Source organism: Pan paniscus, chromosome 10 (genome assembly GCF_029289425.2).
Source record: "Pan paniscus chromosome 10, NHGRI_mPanPan1-v2.0_pri, whole genome shotgun sequence".
NCBI classification, from domain to species: domain Eukaryota; kingdom Metazoa; phylum Chordata; class Mammalia; order Primates; family Hominidae; genus Pan; species Pan paniscus.
In genome coordinates, this window is record NC_073259.2 from 94,075,476 (window position 1) to 94,101,838 (window position 26,363).

The following is a 26,363-nucleotide window of genomic DNA, read 5'->3' on the forward strand; positions in this document are numbered from 1 at the left end:
GCCAGCTTCCTGTGTGAAAATTCCTACCAAACCTTAGAATGTTTGAGATTACATTTTGACTGCTTCATGATGAACAGAATGCAGGAGATAAACCTTGTGGCCCACCCATAGTGGAAAGTATAATAGAAAATGCTCTCCCTCATAAAATAAGAAACAAACCTCATGGCGAAAAAGGGTCTAAAAAGAAATATTCATTCCTGAGTGCTGCCTGGAGAAAATAAAACCAAAACTAAGAACTTATCCTTATTAAAGATCTGAGATCTGAATGAATTCATGCTATTTGTTTGCTCAAAAACCAAAAGCAAAGCAGTTAGTATAAAATTGGTCTTGGGTTGATATTGCCCCTTAGTGATTGGCAGGAGCAAAAAATTTAAGAGTAGAACTTCAAGTCTCGCCTCAAAGAATTTTCATAAATAACATTTTATGTGTGTGCAATCATAGTTAAAACAACAGCAAAAACACACACGGAAAATAATAGTCCATGAATGAAATTGATCATGAACAACACAGAGTGTAAATAGAATCACAAATAAAATAGAAACTTGGATTGAACATAAGAACAAGAAAAAAAAAGATGACTGAATTTTTAAAAGACTCAAACAGAATTTCTTAACACAAATGGAATACTCTGTCACCATAAAGAAGAACAAAATCACGTCCTTTGCAGCAACATGGATGCTGCTGGAGGCCATTATCCTAAGTGAATTAACAAAGGAACAGAAAACCAAATACTCCGTGTTTTCAGTTATAAGTGGGGGCTAAACACTGAGTACACATGGACATAAAGATATCAGCAACAGACACCAGGGACTACTAGAGCAGAGAGTGTGGGAGGGAGGGAGTGAGGGTTGAAAAACTACTAAATCGGGTACTATGCTTGCTACCTGAGTGAATGTGATCATTCATATACCAAACGACAGTGACACACAGTTCACCCATGTAACAGACCTGCACATGTACATCATGAACCTAAAGTCATATTTGAAAAAATACGAATAAAAATTAGAATATTAAAAAAGATTAAATGAAAATATATCAGCTATGCAGATAAAATCAGTGAACTGGATATAGATTCAAAGTAATAAATAATGAAATGATGTGAAAAAAGGAAGAGATATGGAAAATAAATAAATGGAAGATATTACATTAAAGGAGATGCTGACTGAGGAGTTCCAGAATTGCTGGAAACATCTATTGACAGTTTCAAGAAGGCTAACAAATCTAGAGTGGGATACATAATATATCCAGTCATATTACAACCAGTTTTAGATCACTAAAGATTAAGAGAAGACTTTAAAAGCAGCAAGAAGAAATGCAAATTACCCAGACAGGTGTAACAACTGTCTGAGTTGTTACAATGAAAACAATTGAGTTTTCATTAATAAATGGAATCCAGGAAGCAATATAATAAACTATTCAGTGGTGCAAGCAAAATTACTGACAATCTAGATTCACAATGGGGGAAATTATTTTTCAAGAGTAAGAGTAAAATAAAAATACTTTCAGACAAAGAAAACTTGACAATTCTTTACTAAAGGAAATGATAAAGTATATACTTTTAGCAGATAGACAAGGTGTAAAGTCTGATAAGAAATGGGAAAAAGTAGTAAATGTGTGAGTAAATCTCATATAATTAACTTATAATACAATAATAAAAATTGCTAACTCTTGGAATAATAAAGAAGATAGAGCAAAACTACTCATTAACACAACAATCTGGAGGGCTTATGAGAATTGTAAGATTCTAATGTTCTTGTATTTTAGGAGAAAGTTACCAATATTAATTACCATCCTCTCTGTGTGCCTGTGTGTGTGTGTGTGTACCTGCACAAGTGTGTGCACTCTCTGAGAGATGCCTTAATTGTATTAGTTGTATTAGAATGTTTTGCTGTTGTTCTCTAACTTGATTTTCTTATATGGTTAACACATTTGAAGTTTTAATCAAAGTATCACGTTACATGGCTTGTACTCAGAAATGTTCAAGAAATGTTGTTAAGAGTTTATCATGAAAACAACACTATTGAAGAAATAACATAAAACTGATGAGAAAATATTTTCAATTTAGGCATGTGTAGCTACTCCAGGACAATTTTACTTATTAAATATTTTTGATAATACATTAAAAAAGTGTAGTACCTTAGAATACTACCATGAATGACATAGAATCTCACCTTAAGAAAGACGCTGTCATAATCTGTGCTGTACAGAAACCGTTGATACCCTGGAAAAAAGAAAGTCTAATATTACTAATACAACCCACTGGTTTCTTGCTGATAAAAGTAAAATAAAAAGTATTCTCTGTAATAACTTGCCATTTTCCATCTAACTGCATTAGGATCATATTTATAAAATCTTTCTAAATTGACAGAAAAATATAGACCAAATATTTTAACATAATTTATCTGTGTATGCATGTCACAGAATAGACATACCTTTGTATTAAGTTAAATTTTTCATTTAAAGTATCAAATTAAATATTTGAATTATATATAACATAATATAGAGATACACACATATAAGTCTCTTTTAATATTACTATTGACGTCTGTTAGTAAATAAATATATTTTATAACATTCCACTTAAGCATAAAGTTATTTTCCTTAAGAAAGTACTTCAGTCCGTATCACTGAACTTCACTTCACCAAAAAGGTGCACAGGCTAGTCTGTTACACATTTATCCATGTTATTGATTTTTCCATCACATATAAAAGGTTACAACATTCAAGAGATTGTTCCTGTTACAACAGTATAAATTCATTGCCTGGAACACAGTTTGCTATTGAATGTCTGCCAGACTGTGTTAACAAGGGTATTCAGAAGAAAACTGTGAAGGTATAAAACAATAAATAAGCGAATAAAATTCTCTAAAGATAACATGCGTTTAAAATTATGTGTATTTTCTTTAAGCAAAGGTAGTTTGAGAAAATAAATATATTCTCATTTTGTATTGTCTTTTCCCACTATACATAAACATATATTTATATTTTTAAAAACTCAGTGCTACTTTGGGCTATTTAAGTAACTCTAAGTAGAACCAATTATGCTGTTTTTCAAAGTTTGGTGTTATGTAAACATTATTCTTTCAGACAAGAGTCAACTGTGAACATTTATATACTCTTGAGGCACAGATTCCTCCAGCTCTCCTGATATCTCCATCAGCATTTCTCTCTCTACTTAAGTGTGCCGTGGTCAGCTTCTGTGGTCAACAACACCTCCATTGGAATTTCCACATTTTTCCTCTTTGTCTTCTTCCGTAGCTTCCACAGACAGCAAGAATAGTTGCAATTGGAGACTGTCATTTTGAAACAGTAGTAGGTATTTTGGGATTCTCATGTCACATAAACTCATTTTTTAACATGAAGTTATCTTCACAGCCAGTTAGTCATATCACAGAACACAGAGGCTAGGACCTAAAACCAGATTTCATTCATTGGCATGGAGCAAAAGAAAAGCAGAACTTAAAGAGACCCAACTATAGATCCCAAGAAATTTGTTATTCAGAAGGCTGTAGCAACAATCGGTTGAATCCCATGCAAGCATTGTGTATTTGGTCACAGCAAGGTGTTTGGTTTATGGAGTTTATGTTTTCAATATTATACATTTGAAACATCGATGAAGAGAATCTAAACATTAGAGGTGATCATCAGATGATCAGGCAACCAGGAAAAACAGCATTGGTTTTGAAAATATTATAACAATGTTCACGACCAGAACTCTTGTAATTGGTCTTTTGACTCTACTTACTAGTGATGTACCTTTAAATATAATTCAGGATACATTTTAACAGGATCTGATTTTTTACAACTAGTTCATGAATTTTGTGAAAGACTGATGAACAAAATGGAATTGCTTATTCATCTTTGTATGGCTATCATCAACTAGAAACTTTAACACACTGTAGGCACAGGACTTTAGAATCCCATTAGTGATTTATGAAGTTTATATTTGGCTGATAATTTCTCATAGACACTGATGAAAAATATCATGTACCTGAGAAGAGATATATATATTAAGCCAGATATTCAATTAAATAAAAAGTAATTAAGCAAAGATAATTTCATCTGGTTAAATTAAATTATATATTATTTTTGTAAATATTTTGTTATCAAATCAAAATAATTATGTGTTCTATTTAGGTAGAAAAAGAGTATGAATGAAAAAGAATATTTTAGTTTTCTAATTATTAATATTTAAAAAATTAGGTGGTATCTTCAATGTGAATAATAGAATTGTATTAGATATATAGTATTAGTACTATATATCTAATTAGTATTAGAATTATAATAGATATAATTTAGTTGATTTTGGATCCATTTTTGTGTGACTGTCTCCTCCCTTCTGAAGCATTATTGTTAAAATGGTTAGTTTTTTGTACTATTGCTCTATAGCATGATGAAAAATATTTTGAGTCAAGTTGCAAATAATTGTGCTAGCATAAAATATTTCAAAGAGTTTTTAAAACAATTGGAGATATGTTTCATGTAGAATTTTCTATAAATTGGCTAATAGAAGTATTTTATTATTTTCAAGAAATTTCTAATATTCAAATATCTCATAGATACTTAAATATATGTTCCTAAACATATGTAATATAATACAATGAATCAGGTTGCCATAATAAGATAATTATACATTTCTATCATTTTTAGATTTTATAAATGTAAACTTTGTTTCTGTGTAAAATGAAAATACATGTTTAAAAAATTTCAGATTAATGGTAATTGATTTGCTGCCTCAAAAAGAGGGCCCAAAATTTTTTCCTTAAAAAAAAGAAAGGTAAGTGACCAAGCTTTCTACAGAGATAGTAACCTAAAAATTATTGTTGATTTGTAATGGTTATAGAAAAGTTTTCAAGATAACAAAACCTAACAAGTGAAAGTGAAATTCTACATTAATATATATTTTGAATACACATTCAATAAATTTCTAATTTTGAGATAAACAAATTATTTCAATCATATAAATGTCAGGTATTGCTAAATTGTATGTTCAATTAAATAATAAGAAATGCATACTTCCTGTATTATTCTCATAAAAGCAGTTTCCTTCATGAGCACATGAACAGCTTCAAGAATCAAATTGACCACACTACACCACTCAGCAAAATGTATTGCAGATTGGGAACACAAAACATGAAAGAAAATGAAAGACAGAAAGATAATCTTTCCCTCAAATCTATGGTCATCTGAATCTTAAATCATGTATTATTTTCCCTTTATATAATTCTTGAAGGGAATCTTACAGAAAAAAAAAATGGGTTAAACTGACAATTCTTCACTGTCAAGAGAAACCTATGGTCAGGGATATATATAATTCCCAGAGCTTTCATCATTAGTATTTTATGAATCTTGCTGATCTGTCCCATCTGGAAGAAAAATATATCTTTCATTTGTGCAAGCGGTGCCTGCTGAGTAATAGATTTCATCTCTATAAGCTGAGTGGTGAAATGCAAACGGCAGCAAAGGTACTAGGAGGCAAAGTGTTCACTTTATTTCTTTTACTGGAGTCTGGCTGCACTTTATTGGAGTTGCAGAGTCAGCCAAGCAAAGCGAAAGATCTTTGGGGAAGTATGAGTGTCAATTCCTTGCCAATATACCTCAGCCTACACATGTGAATGCCCACGTGTTCAATCTGACTTTTAAATGAGGTGATTAGCCACAGTGACTTTTTTTTTTTAACATAAATATATACAAGAAGCTTTGGTGACTGGAACATTGGAAAACCATTAGCTGAGTATTTGACTTTGTGTGTGTGTGTGTGTAGATGAGATGACTAAGAGACAAATTAATAATTTTTGGACACTTCTAACTTAAAAGGTAGGATGTTCTGTCCCTTGGTTGGGCATGACTTGCCTTAGCTGAACTAAGAATTTTGTGTAGGCTCATCTATGACACTGGAGCTTAGTATCCCCTGGGCAGTATTCAAACACAGAAGAGCAAACAGAGAAAGTGTTCTAAGACCCCCTTTCCAAGACATAAACACAGGGCACAATCTCTATAATATTGGTCTGGAAAATGACTTTCTGGGGGAGATTAAGACCCCAAAAGCATAGAAAACCAAAGCAAAAAATAGACAAATGGGATTATATCAAATTAGAAAGCTCTAAACAGCAAGAGAAACAATGGATAAAACAAAAAGACAGCCTGCAAAATGGCAGAAAAAATTGTAACCATGTATCTCCTAAGTTAGTATTCCAAATGTATAAGGAACTCAAACAAACTATTAGCAAGAAAACAAATGGTCCAATTAAAAATGGGCCAAGGACAGGAATAAACATTTCTCAGAAGAAGACATAAAATGACCAACAGGTATATACATAAAAAATGCTCAGCCTCACTCATTACCAGAAAATGCAAGTAAAATTCATGATGAGTTATCACCTGATCCCTGTTAGAATGGCCATTATAAAAAAAAGATGAAAAATAAGTGTTAGGGAGGATATGGAGAAAAAGGGAACCCCGTGTACACTGATGGTGGGGATGTAAATTAGTACAGCCACTATGGAAAACAGTATGATAGTTTCTCAAAAATTAAAAAAAAGAACTACCTTATGATCTAGCCATCCCACTACTGGATATATAATCAAATGAAATGAAATCAGTATGTCAAAGAGATACCTGCACTCCTATGTTTATTGCAGCACTCTTCATAATAGCCAAGATATGGAGTCAACCCAAGTGTCCAGCAATGGATAAATGGATAAAGAAAAACTATTCAGTCTTAAAAACAAGGGAATCCTGTAATTTGCCACATCATGGATGAACCCGGAGGATACTGTGCTAAGTGAATTAAACCAAGCACAAAGAGACAGATATCACATGTTTTCACTAGTATGTGGGAGTTATTATTAAAAAGCTGAACTCATAAAAGTAAAGGACAGTAGAATAGTGGTTACCAGGGGCTGGAATGGAGGTGTGGAGATAGAAAGATGTTCTTTGAAGGTTATACAATTTCAATTAGATAGGTGAAATAAGTTCAAGAGATCTATTGTACAACAGTTCAGTGACTATAGTTAATAACAGCATATTGTATACTTGAAAATTGCTAAGACTGAAAAATGATAAGCATTTGAAGTAATGCATATGTTAATTAGCTCAATTTAGCCATTCCACAATGTATATATATTTTAAAACATCATGTTGTACAAGATAAATATATCCATCATTTATTTATCAATTAAAAATAATGAATAAATTAGCTTAAAAAAACAAAATAAAACAATGACAACAAAAGCCAGAAACACAGTGGGTTTCTGTCTGTTAGGTTTATCTAGTTCATAGGTCCACCAAGAGTGAAGTGTGGGTCTCTCATTTGGATGAAAATAATTTCTGTAGTAATGTATTTAGTGCATAATCAGAAAAAACATCTCGGTTTTAAAGGAGAATTTTCCTTCACTAAAAAATCTAAAATTTAAAACTCCTTGAAACGGTTTCCCTTTTCTTCAGCAAACTTATTTCAATTTTTAATGAAATATTAAGGACTGTGATTATTTAACATCTTTCTGATCTTTTAGAACATAAGACCCTATTTTGTGCAAAATTGTATCCCCAGAGTCTTGCACACTGTTGACAAGCAGTAAATATTTAGTAAGTTTTTGTTGAAAGATTTGCATATTTTTCATTTTTATCAGTAGCTTCCAACATGTTCTAACATCATAAGCCTCAACAAGGCTTGGGGTAAGAGTGATGATTTATTCAAACTACAGCTACTAATCATAAATTTACATAAAGCACTGTGTTAGAAATTGAGTGATACTAAAATGCCTAAGATTAATTTCTAGGCTTCAGGGAGTTAACCGTCTAGTTGAGGGAATAAGATATATGTCTAAAAAAAATGCCAAATGTGAAATATTAAGTGACTAGAGAATATAGGAGCTGAAATTGTACATTAGACAAAAGAAATAAAAGGACATTCCTGATAAGGAGAACCACATGAGTAAATACATTAATATCAAAAGTCTCTAAACCATAAATCATATAAGTGATGTTGAGGATGATGGAGCTTAGAATGACTGACAAAAGAACACTATCCCTGTCTATAAGAATTATCTAATCCCTGATCTTTAATTGATTTGTCTATTTACTCTTTGTCATAGAAAAGCATGTGATTTCCATGTATGGAAAGGATCAACACCGGATACTCATGTTAATATAATATTACCACAAACATATAAGGGTTTTTTTTTTTTTCTGACACTCAACTGGCAGCTGGGTGCTTCAAACTTTTTAAATCTTTACCATCCTAAAATGGGTGAGGGTAAAGGGAGAATAGTATCTTGTTTTCATTTGATCTTTACTTATGATTCAAGTATCTTTTCACGTCTTCATTCTCTCTTTCAGCCTCAGCTCTTTTTTCATTCCCCTGTTATCCAGTTCATTTGCCTGACTCCTTGGCATCAGCTTCCAGGCTATGCAATCACAAGTGGAGCATATATTCATTCTCAGAGAAAAGTAGCCATTCATTGACACTCTCTAGCTAAGTAAAATACTTGCTAGTTGTTACTCTTCAATGGCTTGACTATACCACTAGTTTCAACAAGTTAAAAAAAATTATTCCAGGCATTCTTCTGGATAATTTTAATGAGTTCTGTACTCACTAAAGCCTTTACTTTGCCATTAACTTGTTAGCTCTATTATGAGCTAAACTTTATGTCAGTTTGAGAAAACTATTATTTGAGCTTAAAAAGCATGCAGTATGTGAAATGAGTGATCTATTTATTTTTATTTTTTAATTATACTTTACATTCTAGGGTACACGTGCACAACGTGCAGGTTTGTTACATATGTATACATGTGCCATGTTGGTTTGCTGCACCCATTAACTTGTCATGTACGTTAGGCATTTCTCCTAATGCTATCCCTCCTCCATTCCTCCACCCCCTTACAGGCCCCAGTGTGTGATATTCCCCACCCTGTGTCCAAGTGTTCTCATTGTTCAATTCCCACCTATGAGTGAGAATATGCAGTGTTTGGTTTTCTGTTCTTGTGGTAGTTTGCTCAGAATGATGGTTTCCAGCTGTATGTATGTCCCTGCAAAGCACATGAACTCATCCTTTTTTATGGCTGCATAGTATTCCTTGGTGTATATGTGCCACATTTTCTTAATCCAGTCTATCATTGATGGACATTTGGGTTGGTTCCAGGTCTTTGCCATTGTGAATAGTGCTGCAATAAACATACGTGTGCATGTGTCTTTATAGTAGCATTATTTATAATCCTTTGGGTATATACCCAGTAATAGGATCGCTGGATCAAATGGTATTTCTAGTTCTAGATCCTTGAGGAATCGCCACACTGTCTTCCACAATGGTTGAACTAATTTACACTCCCAACAGTGTAAAAGCATTCCTATTTCTCCACATCCTCTCCAGCATCTGTTGTTTCCTAACTTTTTAATGAATGAATGATCTATTTAAAGTGATAATATAAAAATTTAAAGTTAAGTAGGAAAATAAACATACTAATATTGGAGAAAATATTTCTGTATTTCCTTGATTTTAAAATCAAAGTAATTTTCTTTAAAGCTAATATCAAACTAGTTGAACTTATATTAATTTTATTTAAAAAATTTTATTTTATATCCTTTAGACCTCAAAATTTTTGAAATTTGCAGATTCCATAATAATGTATTTCTAAAATTATGTAAACTCTTTTACTAATTATTATTATTTTCTTTTTTAGAGACAGGGTCTAGCTCTGTGATTCAGGCTGCAGCGCAGTGGCACAATCATGGCTCACTGCATCCTCAAATTCCTGGGCTGTTATAGTATCTACCGTTTTGGTCTTTTCAGTACATTTCTATCCAATTATGTAAGTGAATGAAACTCTGCTGCCAAAAGGAAATTCTGGTCAGATCCCTCTTTTTTCTGATCCCTTTATTGGTTTCTCATTGTTTGAATAAATACATTTCTTAGCCATATATTTTACTCCCACCAATAATTCTATCCTGCAACTACACTGAACTACCTGCTATTTTCCAAACACATTTCATGTGAGCTTTCATGCTTCAGTGACTTTGAACATATATTCCATTTTCCTAGACAATACTTTGATTAACTGTCACCTCTGCAGGAATGGCTGTGACCCCTATAGCAATATTCATCTCTCTCTCTTCTTGGGACTTCAATTAGAGGACTAAGTCCATCTTACTGCAATCTTTGTGTGAATGCCAGTATCTACCCAACGCTGTAACCTCAAGGGCAGAAATCATAGCATGCCATTTTTGTGTTTGGAATACAGTAGATCTTCAATAATTGTTTGCTAAATGACTAGTATAATAAATTCATATAAGATTTTCCCACTAATTGGAGCTTTTAAGGGAAATACTTTAATTCAACAAAATTTCTATAGCAGACAGAACTTTGACTTCTATACACTGCTATTTAAGAAACTAATTTTGATTTGGCAGTTGTTTCTGGATGTCTCAAATAACATATCATTATAGATTTACTTAAATGTAAAGGCTTTTTAAATCTAGATTTTAACCTACATCACCACACTTCTTTGCTTAATGATTAAATGAACTTTTGCTTAGATTTTTATAAGAGAAAAGAGAGAGTAAATAAAATGTACATTTAATTAACACAGTGAATATTTTTTGTATCTACATATTTCAATTGTTAATGGGATTTCATGACCTAAATTGGCCAGAAAACCGTAATATTATTTTATTACACTCATGCATATAAATGCTATAATAAATCTGCTAGAAAGAGATAATGCAATCAAATTAAAAAGCCCCACCAGAAAGATGACAGTTTTCTTTCTGGTCATTTCTTTGAGTAGTTTGTGTAAGTGGTATAAATCTCAAAAAATCTAAAAAATATTTTACAGTCTGCCAAATAAGATGTTCAAATTCCTCTCATGACTTCTTTCAGCAAGAAAAATGAACTCAATATTATGCTAATAGTAAAAAATGTTTCCCTAGTAGTTTATATAATATTCAAAAAAGCTTACAGTTAATTATGCCTTACAATGTACAGTTCTTTAAAATTGGGAAATGCTTTAAGCATATTATTGTCATCGACTCATACAATAGTCTTATGAAGCAAGTATAACAATTTGTGATATTAACTTTTTTTTTTTTTTGAGAAATGAAATCCTAAAACATTTGGTAACTTATCCAAGGCAACATATATATGTCTTCTAGGTTTGAAATGAAATTAATTCATGGTATATAGTGTAGAAAAATGTCTTTCTCTCTTTTGTTGACATTGTGTTTCTATGATTTTAGTAAAAAAGTAAGAGTTAATTCAACTACAACAACACATGCTTGAACATCTAATTTATTATTTTATTTATCTTTTAGATGTAAAAATATCTTGTTTTTTTCAAGACATTTGAAATTCTCCCCAATTCCAATCTTACTAATCAATGGTCTTACATGTATACAAACATTTACAAAGATATGCACATTTTTTTAGGAATATAAGTAGATTTAAAGAATATAACATTTTACACCAACATCTTATTCAATTCATATGCCACAACATTCCATATCCCTGAAAGATCTAACATGTTTTTTGCTTTTTATTTGTTTTGTTTTGTTTTGTTTTTCGAAACAGAGTCTCACTTTGTCTCCCAGGCTGGTCTTCAGTGGCATGATTTCAGCTTACTGCAACCTCCACCTCCCAGGTTCAGGCAATTCTTGTGTGCCTTGGCTGACTGAGTAGCTGTGATTACAGGTGCCTGCTACCACACTTGACTAATTTTTGTATTTTTAGTAGAGATGGGGTTTCTCCATGTTGGCCAGTCTTGAATTCCTGACCTCAAGTGATCCGCCTGCCTCTGCCTCCCAAAGTGCTGGGATTACAGGCATGAGCCACCGCACCCAGCCTTAACATGTCTTCTTAATGTTCACACTAGCCCTTTCTTCATCATTTTTTCATCTCTTTGTTTTAATATTTGATTATCCCTCGTTGTTTTCTTCTCCTCTCAGAAGAAACCATAGTTCTCTGCAGGAGCTGGGCTCAGACCAGTGTTTCTGGTTTCCTCTCTGCTGGTTGGAAACTGACCTGTCTTCTGTGTTCTCTGTGAGCTACAGGTAGCCCAGGCTACCCCTTTTCTCCCTTTTGGAAGATACATCCCTGCTATCAGAGCAGACTAAGGATATTAAAAGCCTCAATCTGAAGTGGCTTGTATAGTTGACAGAGGCTACATAGGTTGTAGTAGGCAGATCTTTTAGCACAACCACAGTGGGAAACTTCAATGTAGCTGATTACAAGGAGCTAAAGTGAGAAGGGTCCTGTCCCTTTGGTTGTTGCTCCTTTCACTTGCCCCTTTCTCTGTATCAAGAACACCAGAGCAGCAGCCCCTAACACAAGACTCTAACACTGTGTAAGATAAGTTTTCAACCCCACACTGTCTACCTTAAAATACAAGTCAGCACACTGAAACTAACCAGAGGAATAAGAGACAAAGATCTTATACAGAATGAGAACGGGAATAAGGCAGAAAGATTAAGAAAAGACAGAAAGCATTTTCTTTCAAGACTTTTCTTTTGTTATTTCTTGGAGGGAGAGAGGGAAACACGCAAACATGGCTATCTACTAGGAATAATTTAGTTAGGTATAATATGAAATGAGGACTAGAACTTCAGTTTTTCCAAAAAAAGTGAAGAACTTGGGGTACGACAGATCTATTTATAGGTCAAGGACTCTACTAAGCTTTCTGACACACAAAGGTAGGCCCCTAGGTAGACTGACCTCTTCTAAATTGTCACTTCATTGAAAGGATAAAGAACTGTTTTTCAATTATAGAATTTTCTGAGGCCTCCAAGTATTTTTTGTTTGTTTATGTAAACAATAAAAGTATTTAGGAAAAGTTCAAGCAACTTTTACAATTGTTTTATAAAGAGTTAGGAAAAGAATGGCTTCCACAGTTTAAAATATATCTAGTTGTTTAATTATGCAAAATGCCTGTTATAGCTTATGTTTATGGCTGGCTATTTAGTTGTATCATGATACAATACTTGCAATAAAATACAACCTAAGGGGTCTAATAAAGTAGAAATAATTAATTCATACAATCCTAATTAATCAATAATATTTAATTATAAAATTATATCTTAGGAATTAAAATTTTATGAACCCTCGCATTGAGCAAATGTGTATAATCTTTCAATTTGCAGCTGTTAAAATCTAAGAGAGATAGCACAAAATGACTGAAGAAAATAAATAGAAACATTTATTGCTTAGATTCTGTATCTTCAGAGGAAAATTTATCTGTAGAATTCAGCCCAAAAGTAGACTCATTTCTTTTTTCAGGAATTAGTTGTAAGGAGTGAAATCCTTGGTTTGAAGAAAAATCATAAGAAAACCCCGTGGTGGGCAGACATTTCTTGGTGCTCCTGGGGGACTGAGCTGGCCAGGAAAATTCCATTCTGGAAACTAATAGGGGAAATTTCATATGCTTCTTGGGGGAACATGTAGGGAGGAAGGAAATCCTGCACCCATCATTTCACCCAGTTTTTTCATCCCCAATATGGGCTTTCAACTTGGTGACAGAGTAGAGGAAGAAAGCCTTGGTCAGGTGCTTCACTTTCAAGAAAAGAGACAGACACTATCTGTGGTGGCTGAATGGGAACAGCTTTGGTCTGCAGCTCCCAGCAAGATCGACTCAGAAGGCGGGTTATTTCTGCATTTCCAACTGAGGTACCTGGTTCATCTTATTGGGCTGGTTGGACAGTGGGCGCAGCCCAAGGAGGGCAAGCTGAAGCAGGGTGGGGCATCCCCTCAACCGGGAAGTGCAAGGGGTTGGGGAATTCTCTCTCCTACCCAAGGGAAGCCGTAAGGGACTGTGCCTTGAGGAACGGTGCACTCCAGCCCAGATACTGTGCTTTTCCCATGACTTTCACAACCTGCGGACCAGGAGATTCCCTTGGTGCCTATGCCACCAGGGCCCTGGGTTTCAAGCACAAAACTCAGTGGCAGTTTGGACAGACACCAAGCTAACTGCAGGAGTTTTTTTTTTTTTTTTTTTTTCCATGCCCCAGTGGTGCCTGCAACGCAAGCTAGAAAGAATTGTTCACTCCCTTGGAAAGGGGGCTGAAGTTAGGGAGCCAAGTGGACTGGCTTAGCAGGTCTCACCCCCATGGAGCCCAGCAAGCTAAGATCCACTGGCTTGAAATTCTCGCTGCCAGCACAGCGGTCTGAGGTCGACCTGGGATGCTCGAGCTTGGTGAGGGAAGGGGCGTCCGCCATTACTGAGGCTTGAGTAGGCCTCACAGTTACCCTCACAGTGTAAACAAAGTCATCAGGAAGTTTGAACTGGGTAGAGTCCACCACAGCTCAGCAAGTCCACTGTGTTCAGACTGCCTCTCTAGATTTTTCCTCTCTGGGCAGGGCATCTCTGAAAAAAAGGCAGCAGCCTCAGTCAGGGACCTATAGATAAAACCCCCACCTCCCTGGGACAGAGCACCTTGGGGAAGGGGCGGCTGTGGGCACAGCTTCAGCAGACTTAAACTTCCCTCCCTGACAGCTCTGAAGAGAGCAGTGGATCTCCCAGCACAGCACTCCAGCTCTGCTAAGGAACAGATGGCCTCGTCGAGTGGGTCCCTGACCCCCACGTATCCTGACTGGGAGACACCACCCAGTAGGGGCCAACAGACACCTCATATAGTAGAGCTCTGGCTGGCATCTGGCAGGTGCCCCTCTGTGAGGAAGCTTCCAGAGAAAGTAACAGGCAGCAATCTTTGCTATTCTGCAGCCACTGCTGGTGATACCCAGGCAAACACGGTCTGGAATGGACCTCCAGCAAACTCCAGCAGACCTGCAGCAGAGGGTCCTGACTGTTATAAGGAAATCTAACAAACAGAAAGGGATAGCATCAAGATCAAATAAAAGGACATCCACTCAGAGACCCCATCTGAAGATCACCAACATCAAAGATCAAAGGTAGATCAATCTATGAAGATGAGGAGAAACCAGTGCAAAAAGGCTGAAAATTCCAGAAACCAGAATGCCTTTTCTCCTCCAAAGGATCACAGCTCCTCACCAGCAAGGGAACAAAACTGGACAGAGAAGGAGTTTGACGAATTGACAGAAGTAGGCTTCAGAAGATGGGTAATAACAAACTCCTGCAAGCTAAAGGAGCATGTTCTAACCCAATGCAAGGAAGCTAAGAACCTTGAAAAAAGGTTAGATGAATTGCTAACTAGAATAACCAGTTTAGAGAACATAAATGACCTGATGGAGTGAAAACACAGCACGAGAACTTCATGAAGCATACACAAGTATCAATAGCCGAATTGATCAAGCAGAAGAAAGGATATCAGAGATTGAAGATCAACTCAATAAAATAAAGTGAGAAGACAAGTTTGGAGAAAAAAGAATGAAAAAGAACAAACAAATCCTCGAAGAAATATGGGACTAGGTGAAAAGACCAAATCTACATTTGATTGGTATACCTGAAAGTGACAGGGAGAATGGAACCAAGTTGGAAAACACTCTTCAGAATATTATCCAGGAGAACTTCCCCAATCTAGCAAGATAGGCCAACACTCAAAATCCAGAAAATAGATAGAACACCACAAAGATACTCTTCAAGAAGAGCAACCCCAAGACACATAATTGTCAAATTCACCAAGGTTGAAATGAAGGAAAAAATGTTAAGGGCAGCCAGAGAGAAAGGTCGGGTTACCCACAAAGGGAAGCCCATCAGACTAACAGCGGATCTCTCTACAGAGATCCTACAAGCCAGAAGACAGTGGGGCCAGTATTCAGCATTCTTAAAGAAAAGAATTTTCAACCCAGAATTTCATATCCACCCAAACTAAGTTTCATAAGTGGAGGAGAAATAAAATCCTTCACAGACAAGCAAATGCTGAGAGATTTTGTCACCACCAGGCCTGCCTTACAAGAGCTCCTGAAGGAAGCACGAAACATGGAAAAGAACAAGCAGTACCAGCCACTGCAAAAACATACCAAATTGTAAAGGTCATTGAGACTATGAAGAAACTGCACCAACTAATGGGGAAAATAACCAGCTAGCATTATAATGACAGGATCAAATTCACACATAACAATATTAATTTTAAATGTAAATGGGCTAAATACCCCAATTAAAAGACAGAGACTGACAAACTGGATAAAGAGTCAAGATCCATTGGTGTGCTGTATTCAGAAGATCCATCGGTGTGCTGTATTCAGGAGACCCATCTCACATGCAAAGACACACATAGGCTCAAAATAAAGGGGTGGAGGAATATTTACTAAGTAAATGGAAAGCAAAAAAGAGCAGCGGTTGCAATCCTTGTCTCTGATGAAACAGACTTTAAACCAACAAAGATCAAAAGAGACAAAGAAGGGCATTACATAATGGTAAAGTTATCAATGCAACAAGAAGAGCTAACTATTCTAAATATATATGCACCCGTGCAGGAGCACCCAGATTCATAAAGCAAGTTCTTAGAGACCTACAAAGAGACTTAGACTCCCACACAATAATAGTGGGATACTTTAACACCCCACCATCAATATTAGACAGATCAACAATACAGAAAATTAACAAGGATATTCAGGACTTGAACTCAGCTCTGGACCAAGCAGTGCTAATATACATCTACAGAACTCTGGACCCCAAATCAACAGAATATACATTCTTCTCTGCACCTCATCACACTTATCCTAAAATTGACCACATATTTGGATGTAAAACATTCCTCAGCAAATGCAAAAGAATGGAAATCATAACAAACAGTCTCTCAGACCACAGTGCAATCAAATTAGAACTCAGGTTTAAGAAACTCACTCAACCTGTAGTCCCAGCTACTCGGGAGGCTGAGGCAGGAGAATGGCATGAACCTGGGAGGTGGAACTTGCAGTGAGCCAAGATCACACCACTGCACTCCAGCCTGGGCAACAGAGCGAGACTACGTCTCAAAAAAAAAGAAATAAAATAAAATAAGAAACTCACGCAAAACTGCACAACTACATGGAAATTGAACAACCTGCTCCTCAATGACTACTGGGTAAATAATGAAATGAAGACAGAAATAAAGATGTTCTTTGAAACCAATGATAACAAAGACACAACATACCAGAATCTCTGAGACACATTTAAAACAGCATATAGAGGGAAATTTATAGCAGTAACTGCCACAAGAGAAAGCAGGAGAGATCTAAAATTGACACCCTAACATCAAAATTAAAAAGAACTAGAGAAGCAAGAGCAAACAAATTCAAAACCTAGCAGAAGGCAAAAAATAACTGAGATCAGAGCAGAACTGAAGGAGATAGGGACAAAAAATCTCTTCAAAAAATCAATAAATCCAGGAGCTGGTTTTTTGAAAAGATCAACAAAATAGACCACTAACCAGATTAATAAAGAAGAAAAGAGAGAAGAATCAAATAGATGCAATAAAAAAATGATTAAAGGGATATCACCACTGACCCCACAGGAATACAAACCACCATCAGAGAATACTATAAACACCTCTACACAAATAAATTAGAAAATCTAGAAGAAATGGATAAATTCCTGGACACATACACCCTCCCAAGTCTATACCAGGAAGTAGTTGAATCCCCGAATAGACCAATAACAAGTTCTGAAATTGGGGCAGTAATTAATAGCCTACCAATCAAAAAAAGCCCACGACCAGACAGATTCACAGCCGCATTCTACCAGAGGTACAAAGAAGAGCTGGTATCATTCCTTCTGAAACTGTTCCAAACAATACATAAAGAGGGACTCCTCCCTAACTCATTTTATGAGGCCAGCAGCATCCTAATACAAAAACATGGCAGAGACACAACAAATAAAGAAAATTTCAGGCCAATATCCCTGATGAACATACATGAAAAAATCCTCAATAAAATATTGGCAAACTGAATCCAGTAGCACATCAAAGCTTATCCACCACCATGAAGTTGGCTTCATACCTGGGATGCAAGGCTGGTTCAACATATACAAATCAATAATCATAATCCATCACATAAACAGAACCAATGACAAAAACCATATGATTATCTCAATAGATGCAGGAAAGGGCTTTGACAACATTCAACACCCCTTCATGCTAAAAACTCTCAATAAACTAGGTATTGATGGAACGTATCTCAAAATAATAGGAGCTATTTATGACAAACTGGCAGTCAATATTATACTGAATGGGCAAAAACTGGAAGCATTCTCTTTGAAAAACGGGAGAAGACAAGGGTGCCCTCTCTCAGCACTCCTATTCAACATAGTATTGGAAGTTCTTGTCAGGGCAATCAGGCAAGAGAAAGAAATAAAGGTATTCAATTAGGAAAAGAGGAGGTCAAATTGCCTCTGTTTGCAGATGACATGATTGTATGTTTAGAAAACCCCATAGTCTCAGCCCAAAATCTCCTTAAGCTGATAAGCAACTTCAGCAATGTCTCAGGATACAAAGTCAATGTGCAAAAATTACAAGCATTCCTATATATCAATAACAAACAAAGAGCCAAATCATGAGTGAACTCCCATTCACAATTGCTACAAAGAGAATAAAATACCTACGAATCCAACTTACAAGGGATGTGAAAGACCTCTTCAAGGAGAACTACAAACCACTGCTCAAGGAAATAAGAGATGACACAAACAAATGAAAAAACATTCCTTGCTCAGGGAGAGGAAGAATCAATATCGTGAAAATGGCCATACTGCCCAAATTAATTTATAGATTCAATGCTATCCCCATCAAGGTACCACTGATTTTCTTCACAGAATCAGACAAAACTACTTTAAATTTCATATGGAACCAAAAAAGAGCCCACATAGCCAAGACAATCGTAAGCAAAAAGAACAAAGCTGGATGCATCATGCTACCTGACTTCAAACTATACTACAAGTCTACAGTAACCAAAACAGCATTGTACTGCTACCAAAACAGATATATAGACCAAAGGAACAGAACAGAGGCCTTAGAAATAACACCACACATCTGCAACCATCTTACCTTTGACAAACCTGAAAAAAAAAGGCAATGGGGAAAAGATTCCCTATTTAATAAATGGTGTTGGGAAAACTGGCTAGTCAAATGCAGAAAACTGAAACTGGATCCCTTCCTTACACCTTATACAAAAATTACCTCAAGATGGATTAAATACTTATATGTATGACCTAAAACCATAAAAACCCTAGAAGAAAACCTAGGCAATACCATTCAGGACATAGGCAGGGCAAAGACTTCATGACTAAAACACCAAAAGAAATGGCAACAAAAGTCAAAATTGACAAACGGGATCTAATTAAACTAAAGAGTTTCTGCACAGCAAAAGAAACTTTTATCAGAGTGAACAGGCAACCTAAAGAATGGGAGAGAATTGTTGCAATCTATCCATCTGACAAAGGGCTAATATCCAGAATCTACAAAGAACTTCAACAAATTTACAAGAAAAAAACCCACCACATCAAAAAGTAGGTGAAGGATATGAACAGACACCTCTCAAAAGAAGACATTTATGCAGCCTAAAAATACAGGAAAAAAAGCTCATCATCACTGGTCATTAGAAAAATGCAAATCAAAACCACAGTGAAATACCATCTCATGCCAGTTAGAATGGTGATCATTAAAAAGTCAGAAAACAATAGATGCTGGAGAGGATATGGAGAAATAGGAATGCTTTTACATTATTTGTGGGAGTGTAAATTAGTTCAGCCATTGTAGAAGACAGTGTGCCGATTCCTCAAGGATCTATAACCAGAAATACCATTTGACCTAGCAACCTTATTACTGGGTGTATACCCAAAGTGTTATAAATCATTCTACTATAAAGATACACTCACACAAATGTTTATTGTGGCACTTTTCACAATAGCAAAGACTTGGAACCAACCCAAATGCCCATCAGTGATAGACTGGATAAAGAAAATGTGTCACATATACACTATGGAATACTATGTAGCCATAAAAAGGATGAGTTCATTTTCTTTGCAGGGACATGGATGAAGCTGGAAACCATACTTCTCAGCAAACTAACACAAGAACAGAAAACCAAACACCACATGTTCTCACTCATAAGTAGGAGCTGAACGATGAGAACACATGGACATAGGGAGGGGAACATCACACACCGGGGCCTGTTGGGGGGTGGGGGCATAGCGGAGGAATAGCGTTAGGAGAAATACCTAATGTAGATGACGGGTTGATGGGTGCAGCAAACCACCATGGCACTTGTATACCTATGTAACAAACCTGCACTTTCTGCACATGTACCCCAGAACTTAAAGTATAAAAAAAAGAGACAGTGAAAGTGCAAATTGCCAAATGTTTCTTTAGTATTTATTTCATTATATTTCATTTTCGATGACATTAGACCATCTTTTTCATCAACATAAGGCATGTAGTAGATTATGAATCCTGCTGGTCTCTGTTGATGATCAGATGCCAAAGCAGGAGTAAATTTTCTTGCTCATGCAGAGCAAGAGTTGGAGCAGAAATTGAGGTGTTATCTCGTCATCACAGCATGTAGATCCTGGATCCGTGAGCCCTGTCAGATGGACTTGCTCCTCACCAAAAAATCTGGAAGATCCTCAGGTCCTTTTAAGCCTCTGCTAAATGCTGCACAGATACCTCTCCAAAATTTCAAATTTGACATCCACTTCAGTTAATTTGGAAATGCTGTGTATGTTCTTTTCTCATACCTTACTAAAGTTTCTCTGACCAACCTGTGCTATCAAACATATATCACACATTTTGTTATCAAGGGCACCAAAGCAGATTTTTAAGGAACAAATAATTATTTGTTTGTTTTTGTTGTTCTTTTAAACTTTGGCTTGCCTTTTTGGCAGATGTTCTACTCTTCATGTCTTAATCTGCTTTGCAACTATCTCTAAACTATCCTTTCCCTCTATTAGGAAAAGTAGCAAGTTTTGTCATCATCATTGATATTAGTTTGTTTTTCATTTATTGTTATAATTCATTCATTATGTTACTAATGAAGCTCTTGTACTTCACTTTCAGGGTTTGTATTTTCTGATTCCAAGGATGCATTCTTATTTTTCAGAGTTGATGTAAGTCATAACTGCTTCTGTTTTCTTTTTTAGGAACATAAATATATAGATAAATATGAATATAAATATATAAGTATATTTATATGTTATAAATATAAGCATAGTATATTTATATGTTATAAATATAAGCATAGCATATTTATATTATATATATATTTATACACACACAGACACTTCCAGGAAATGCCTATTCTTTCCTCTGTTTGCTTGTGTGAAGGCTTGTGCCAATCTAATCTATAGTCGAGCTGGCTCTCTGGACTTTGGGAGTTATGAAGCATTCTCTTTACTATTCCAGCTTTTTATGCCTCTGAAGATCTCTCTCTACTTTGCTGCCCTGTCCCCTTTTACCTGTAGCAGTACAGTCTATGAAAGCCCAGTAAACCTTGGGGTGGGCTTTCTCTTCTCTTTGTTGCAATCTTTGAAAGGGTGTGGCCTTGCACTCTGTGAAGTCCCTCTGTAAGAGTTGGTTGATAATATAGTATTGCTTTATGTGGGAGACTCCTTAAAATTCGAATTCACCACTCCAACCTATATGTGGTCATTAATAGTTTGTTAAAAATTGGACTGGTTCGTCCTCATTTCTGTCTAAAGCAGATTGTCTCCTGCTGCTGCGGTGCCCTCAGGGATGAAAACAGTCATGTGAGTCCTTTATTCTGGGAAGGTGTCATTTTTTTCTGGAATTTGGTCATGTCATTTTGTACCTTCAGTTTTCTGAGTTAAAAATAATATAACATCATAGTGTACCTTGCTTATTGTTAAGTATTATTTTAATAAGTACTTCCCCACAAAACTCTTCTGTTTATCTTAAATGAGGACAGCCCCACCAACAAATACAGTAATTCAAGTCAAATCTGAGATAATGTAGATTTACTCCTCAAATGTTGTATTCAGTAGCACTGGTGATCCTTCCATAAGTGACTGGGTTAATAACAACACTCCAAGCTAACAGTAAATTAAAATATATGTGTGAGTTTTAGATTTTACATGGGCTATTTATTTGAAACTGATATCTATAGTGGAAAAGTCTCCAATCTTAATATTCTATGTATGACACTAAGGTGGAAGTGAACAGTGTGAACCATGGCAGATTGGGTAAGAAAATGAATCTACACAATATTCTTATTCTCAGTTGATGTCTATCCTTCCAGTTCCCCAGGCCAATTACAGTCATTCTTAACTCCATCTTTAAATCCATGCCCAATATATTAGGTAACTGTGCTGGCCCCATATTCAAAATATATCCATAACAATGGCTCACTAAAGTTACTACTAGCATCTTGGTCTCAGTGACTATGATTTCTTACCTGGTTTTAGCTAGTGTGTTTTTAACTCATCTCCATTCTTTTACTCGGGCAATGTTTTTTTTTTCCCCTCCCCACCCCCAATATATTCTAAATAGAGCAACTAGAATGACTTTATTAAAATGGAAGTCAGATAATCAAGTTTTTCTACACAAAATTAAATAATATATTCTCATTTATTGCTAAACAGTTGCCAATTACAATGGTATAAAAGGCCCTTCTTGACCTGGTGCCTTCCTTGAACTCATCTCTTCCATCAGCAGCAGCCACATTGTCTTCCTTGGTGTCCTGTGAATTATGAGGTCCCGATGTAGGAACTTTGCATTGGATTTTTTTTTTTTTTTTTGGAAATCTGGAAATCCCTTCTCCTAAATATTCCCATGGTTCTAACACTTATCCTCCTTAAGTCAAATATAATAAACTTAACAAAGTCTATTCTAACTATTAAACTGCAAATTTCTCCCTCCAAACAGGCATTCTAATATACCTGAACTTGATCAATATTTTTCTTCTCTATAGCATTTATCATCTTTTAATATGCCATATGATTTACTTACTTATTTTCTGTCTTCTCACATTTGATTGCCAAGTTTATAAAAACAGTAATCTTTTTTTTCCTCTGATTGTTTGCTAGTCACCTGGTAAATACTTATAAAAATATTTGTTGAAAGAATGAATCAACAGGGAGGTAAAAGCTAGTACACTACTAATCCACTTTTTTGTGTACATTCAACCAAGATATTCAGCAGCAAATTTTTTTTCTCAAGTTGCAACTTTAATATAAGTTGATGATCTATAGGAAAAATTCCCTTGGTGATCTGAAATTTGTACAGGTGGCAGCAGTTTTTATGGGTTGTGGCTCTATTATTTTTAATGAGCTGGGATTTCAAAGTTCTATCTATCTCTAAAGATATTTCTAGAAGGATATTCAAATTGTATTTGAATGAAGTATATCCCATAATACAGGAATATACTTACCAGGACAGAGTAGTAACCTTTCCAACAGGTCCATGAGCAATCAGATTCACAATTCTAATTTTGTAGTTGAGTTCTAACAATGTAGTTAATTATTGATTTTTAAAAAAACATTTGACCAAGCAAGAAGAAAAATCATTATTTTGCCAAAAACAGCACGTTCCTAATTTGCCTATGGAAGAGTATGTAATGCTTTTAAATGGGGATGAAATCTACATTATTATGTAGAAGATTGTTCCTTATTCTAAATTGCAGCTAAAGCAGAAATTCAAAGCTTATGAAATAAGACAGATAGTCTCAAGTTAAAACTCCTAAGTAATATTACTTTTAAATACAGAGGTAGGCAATGGACAATATGACATAGTAAAGCACAAAAAGAGTAGGACACTGCACTCAATCTTATTAAATTCGCTGTGAAAATACCACAGCCAGAAGCTATTCAATTTTTGGAGAAGTTGGGAAAGTACCAAGGTATCATGGGAAAATGCAGACAGGGAAAAAATATAGATCTAAAATGAAAGCCAAAGTTAAAAACGGTCATCCTGCTTGAAGGAAAAAATAAATCTGATAGGTACTAGAAACCAAATCCAGAGGATCAGACGAGGCAGAAAGATTTTGTTCGGACAGACCCAATTGTTTTTTGAAGAATAATACAATAATATAAATAATTTATGAAATGTGCTTTGTAGTTGGCTTATAACAGTATTGTTTAGGCTATAAAATATTTGATAACTTTACATCTGGCTATTAACAGGTAGCTATGTTGCTCTTCATAAGAACATACTTTTATGGTTAACTTTGTTGCTCTTATGAAGGCTGCTAATTTGTGCAACTCCAGGAGCACATTCTATTCACATGTAACATAACACTATGTGAATGATTTCTTTTAACATCAGGTAATATGGTAGCAATACTACTTACTATGCATCATAGCTTTACATATTTTAAATCATCTAATCATCTCAACAATTGTATGAGTTAGGAATTTTTATTATCCCATTTTACATATTCGAGAAATAAAGCACATAATTAACTAACTTGCACAAGTTGAACAGTAAAACGTGTTAGATCCAGAATTTCAGTACAGGAAATCTGTCTTCATGATCAGTGTTCTTAACTAGGGTATTATTCTGCCTCTTCAAAAGAATAATTATTGAACACCTTCAATGTTTTGGGCACCAATTCTTAGTACTAGGAAATGGCAACAAACATAAAAGCCAATCTCTTGCTCTCATTAGCTTTCATTTCTGTGAAGATGTTCAGACTATAAGTAGCAGTTAATGCATAGGGTTTTGTGTGTGTGTGTGTGTGTGTGTGTGTGTATGTGTGTGTGTGTGTGTTCCAACCACTATTCAAATCTCTTTATAAATATTAACACATTCTGTCCTCACAACAGCCATTTGAGATAGTTGCCATGATTATTCCTCTTTTACAGATGATAGAACGGAGGAAAAAAGGGTTAAGTGATGTGCCTGAGGTTACAGAGCTAGTAAAACACATTTTTCCCTACTCTCAAATAGAGGACTGTCACTAAACTAATTATATAGAAAAGTCTTTCTGAAGAAAGCAAAGTAAGAGCTTTTTTAGAATTTCCTAAATTTTTTTTTGTTAGCTGTTTTTTTTCCCCAAAACACTTTAAAATTCCAGGTCAAACCATGCTTTTTTATTGTCATCCACATGAAAGAAGAGAAGAAAAAATTACAAGTAATTAATGAAAAAATAAAAAGCCAAGTGTATTTACAAGTATACAACATATATCTGTATGTATATTTATATCTGTAAGGCTCTTTCTAGATAGAAAGACACAGACAAGTCAAACAGATGCATTTTTCCCCCTTTTTGTTCACCTCATATATTTTAAACAACGAAGCAAAGGATAGATGAAAGGATCTTTGGATAGATATATAGATGGATTGATTAGATGAGTAAGCAAGTAGATGGAGAGCGAAACAGAGTGGAGGAGGATGGAATGAAGAAAGTTGTGAGGGAGAGAAATTTCCAGATTGAACAAAAGAAATATGCAACAGAATATAATTGAAAAGTAACTATACCAGTATTTTTACACCCCTTTTATATTGTGTGATAATAGATTTATGAAAATTATCTAGTTTCTTAGATCCTTACTTAGGTTGTTTTCTTGTTTGGAGAAGAAAAATTTTTGAGATTCATTAATCTTTACCTGATATCTGACATCATTAACAGTATTGTGATTTTGAAACACACGAGAGGACTAGGAGTTACATTTCTATTCCTTTATGCAATGCATACTCCAAAACAAGTGATATGCTTTGGCTGTGCCCTCACACAAATCTCATCTTGAATTTTAGCTCCCGTAATTCCCACATGTTATGAGAGGGACCTGGTGGGAGACAATTGAATCATGGGGGTGGTTTTCCTCATACTGTTGTTGTGGTAGTGAATAAGTCTCATGAGATATGATGGTTTTAATAGGGGAAACCCCTTTCACTTGGTTCTCAATTCTCTCTTGTCTGCCGCCATGTAAGACATGCCTTTCACCTTCTGCCACGATTGTGAGGGCTTCCCAGCCATGTGGAACTGTGAGTCCATTAAATATCTTTTTCTTTATAAATTACCCTGTCTTGGGTATGCCTTTATCAGTAGCATGAGAACGGACTAATACAGTAAATTGGTACCATAGATTGGGGTGCTGTTCTAAAGATACCTGAAAATGTGGAAGCAACTTTGGAACTGGGTAACAGGTAGAAGTTGGAACAGTTTGGAGAGCCCAGAAGAAGACAGGAAAATGTGGGAAAGTTTGGAACTTCCTGGAGACTTGTTGAATGGCAGCTTTGAACAAAATGCTGATAGTGATATGGACAATAAAGTTCAGGTTGAGGTAGTCTCAGATGGAGATCAGAAATTTGGGAACTGGAGTTAAGGTGACTCTTTAAAAATCTGACTACTCCACTGGATTTTGGACTTGCATGGGCCCTGTAAGTTCTTTGTTTTGGCCAATTTCTCCCATTTGGAACAGCTGTATTTACCCAATACCCATACCCCCCATTGTACCTAGGAAGTAACTAGCTTGCTTTTGATATTACAGGCTCATAGGTGGAAGGCAATTGCCTTGTCTCAGATAAGACTACA

The 26,363-nt window shown here is 35.4% G+C and overlaps 1 protein-coding gene across 5 annotated transcripts in view; it reads right to left on the reverse strand.

Annotated features, from left to right (window-relative positions):
* The window catches only part of MGAT4C (MGAT4 family member C), an 860,657-nt gene that overhangs the window by 57,322 nt on the left and 776,972 nt on the right, over positions 1-26,363 (reverse strand). For 4 of the 5 annotated variants that reach the window (XM_055095962.2, XM_063593178.1, XM_034936306.3 and 1 more), the window contains one exon: positions 2,172-2,221. Coding sequence is in view for 2 of the 5 variants with exons in the window: in XM_063593178.1 (XP_063449248.1) it covers positions 2,172-2,191 (20 nt within the window). In the remaining 3 variants the exon portion in view is untranslated. Of the gene's footprint in view, positions 1-2,136; positions 2,222-26,363 lie in introns of those variants that run through there. The other variant, XM_055095963.1, reaches the window with a different exon arrangement.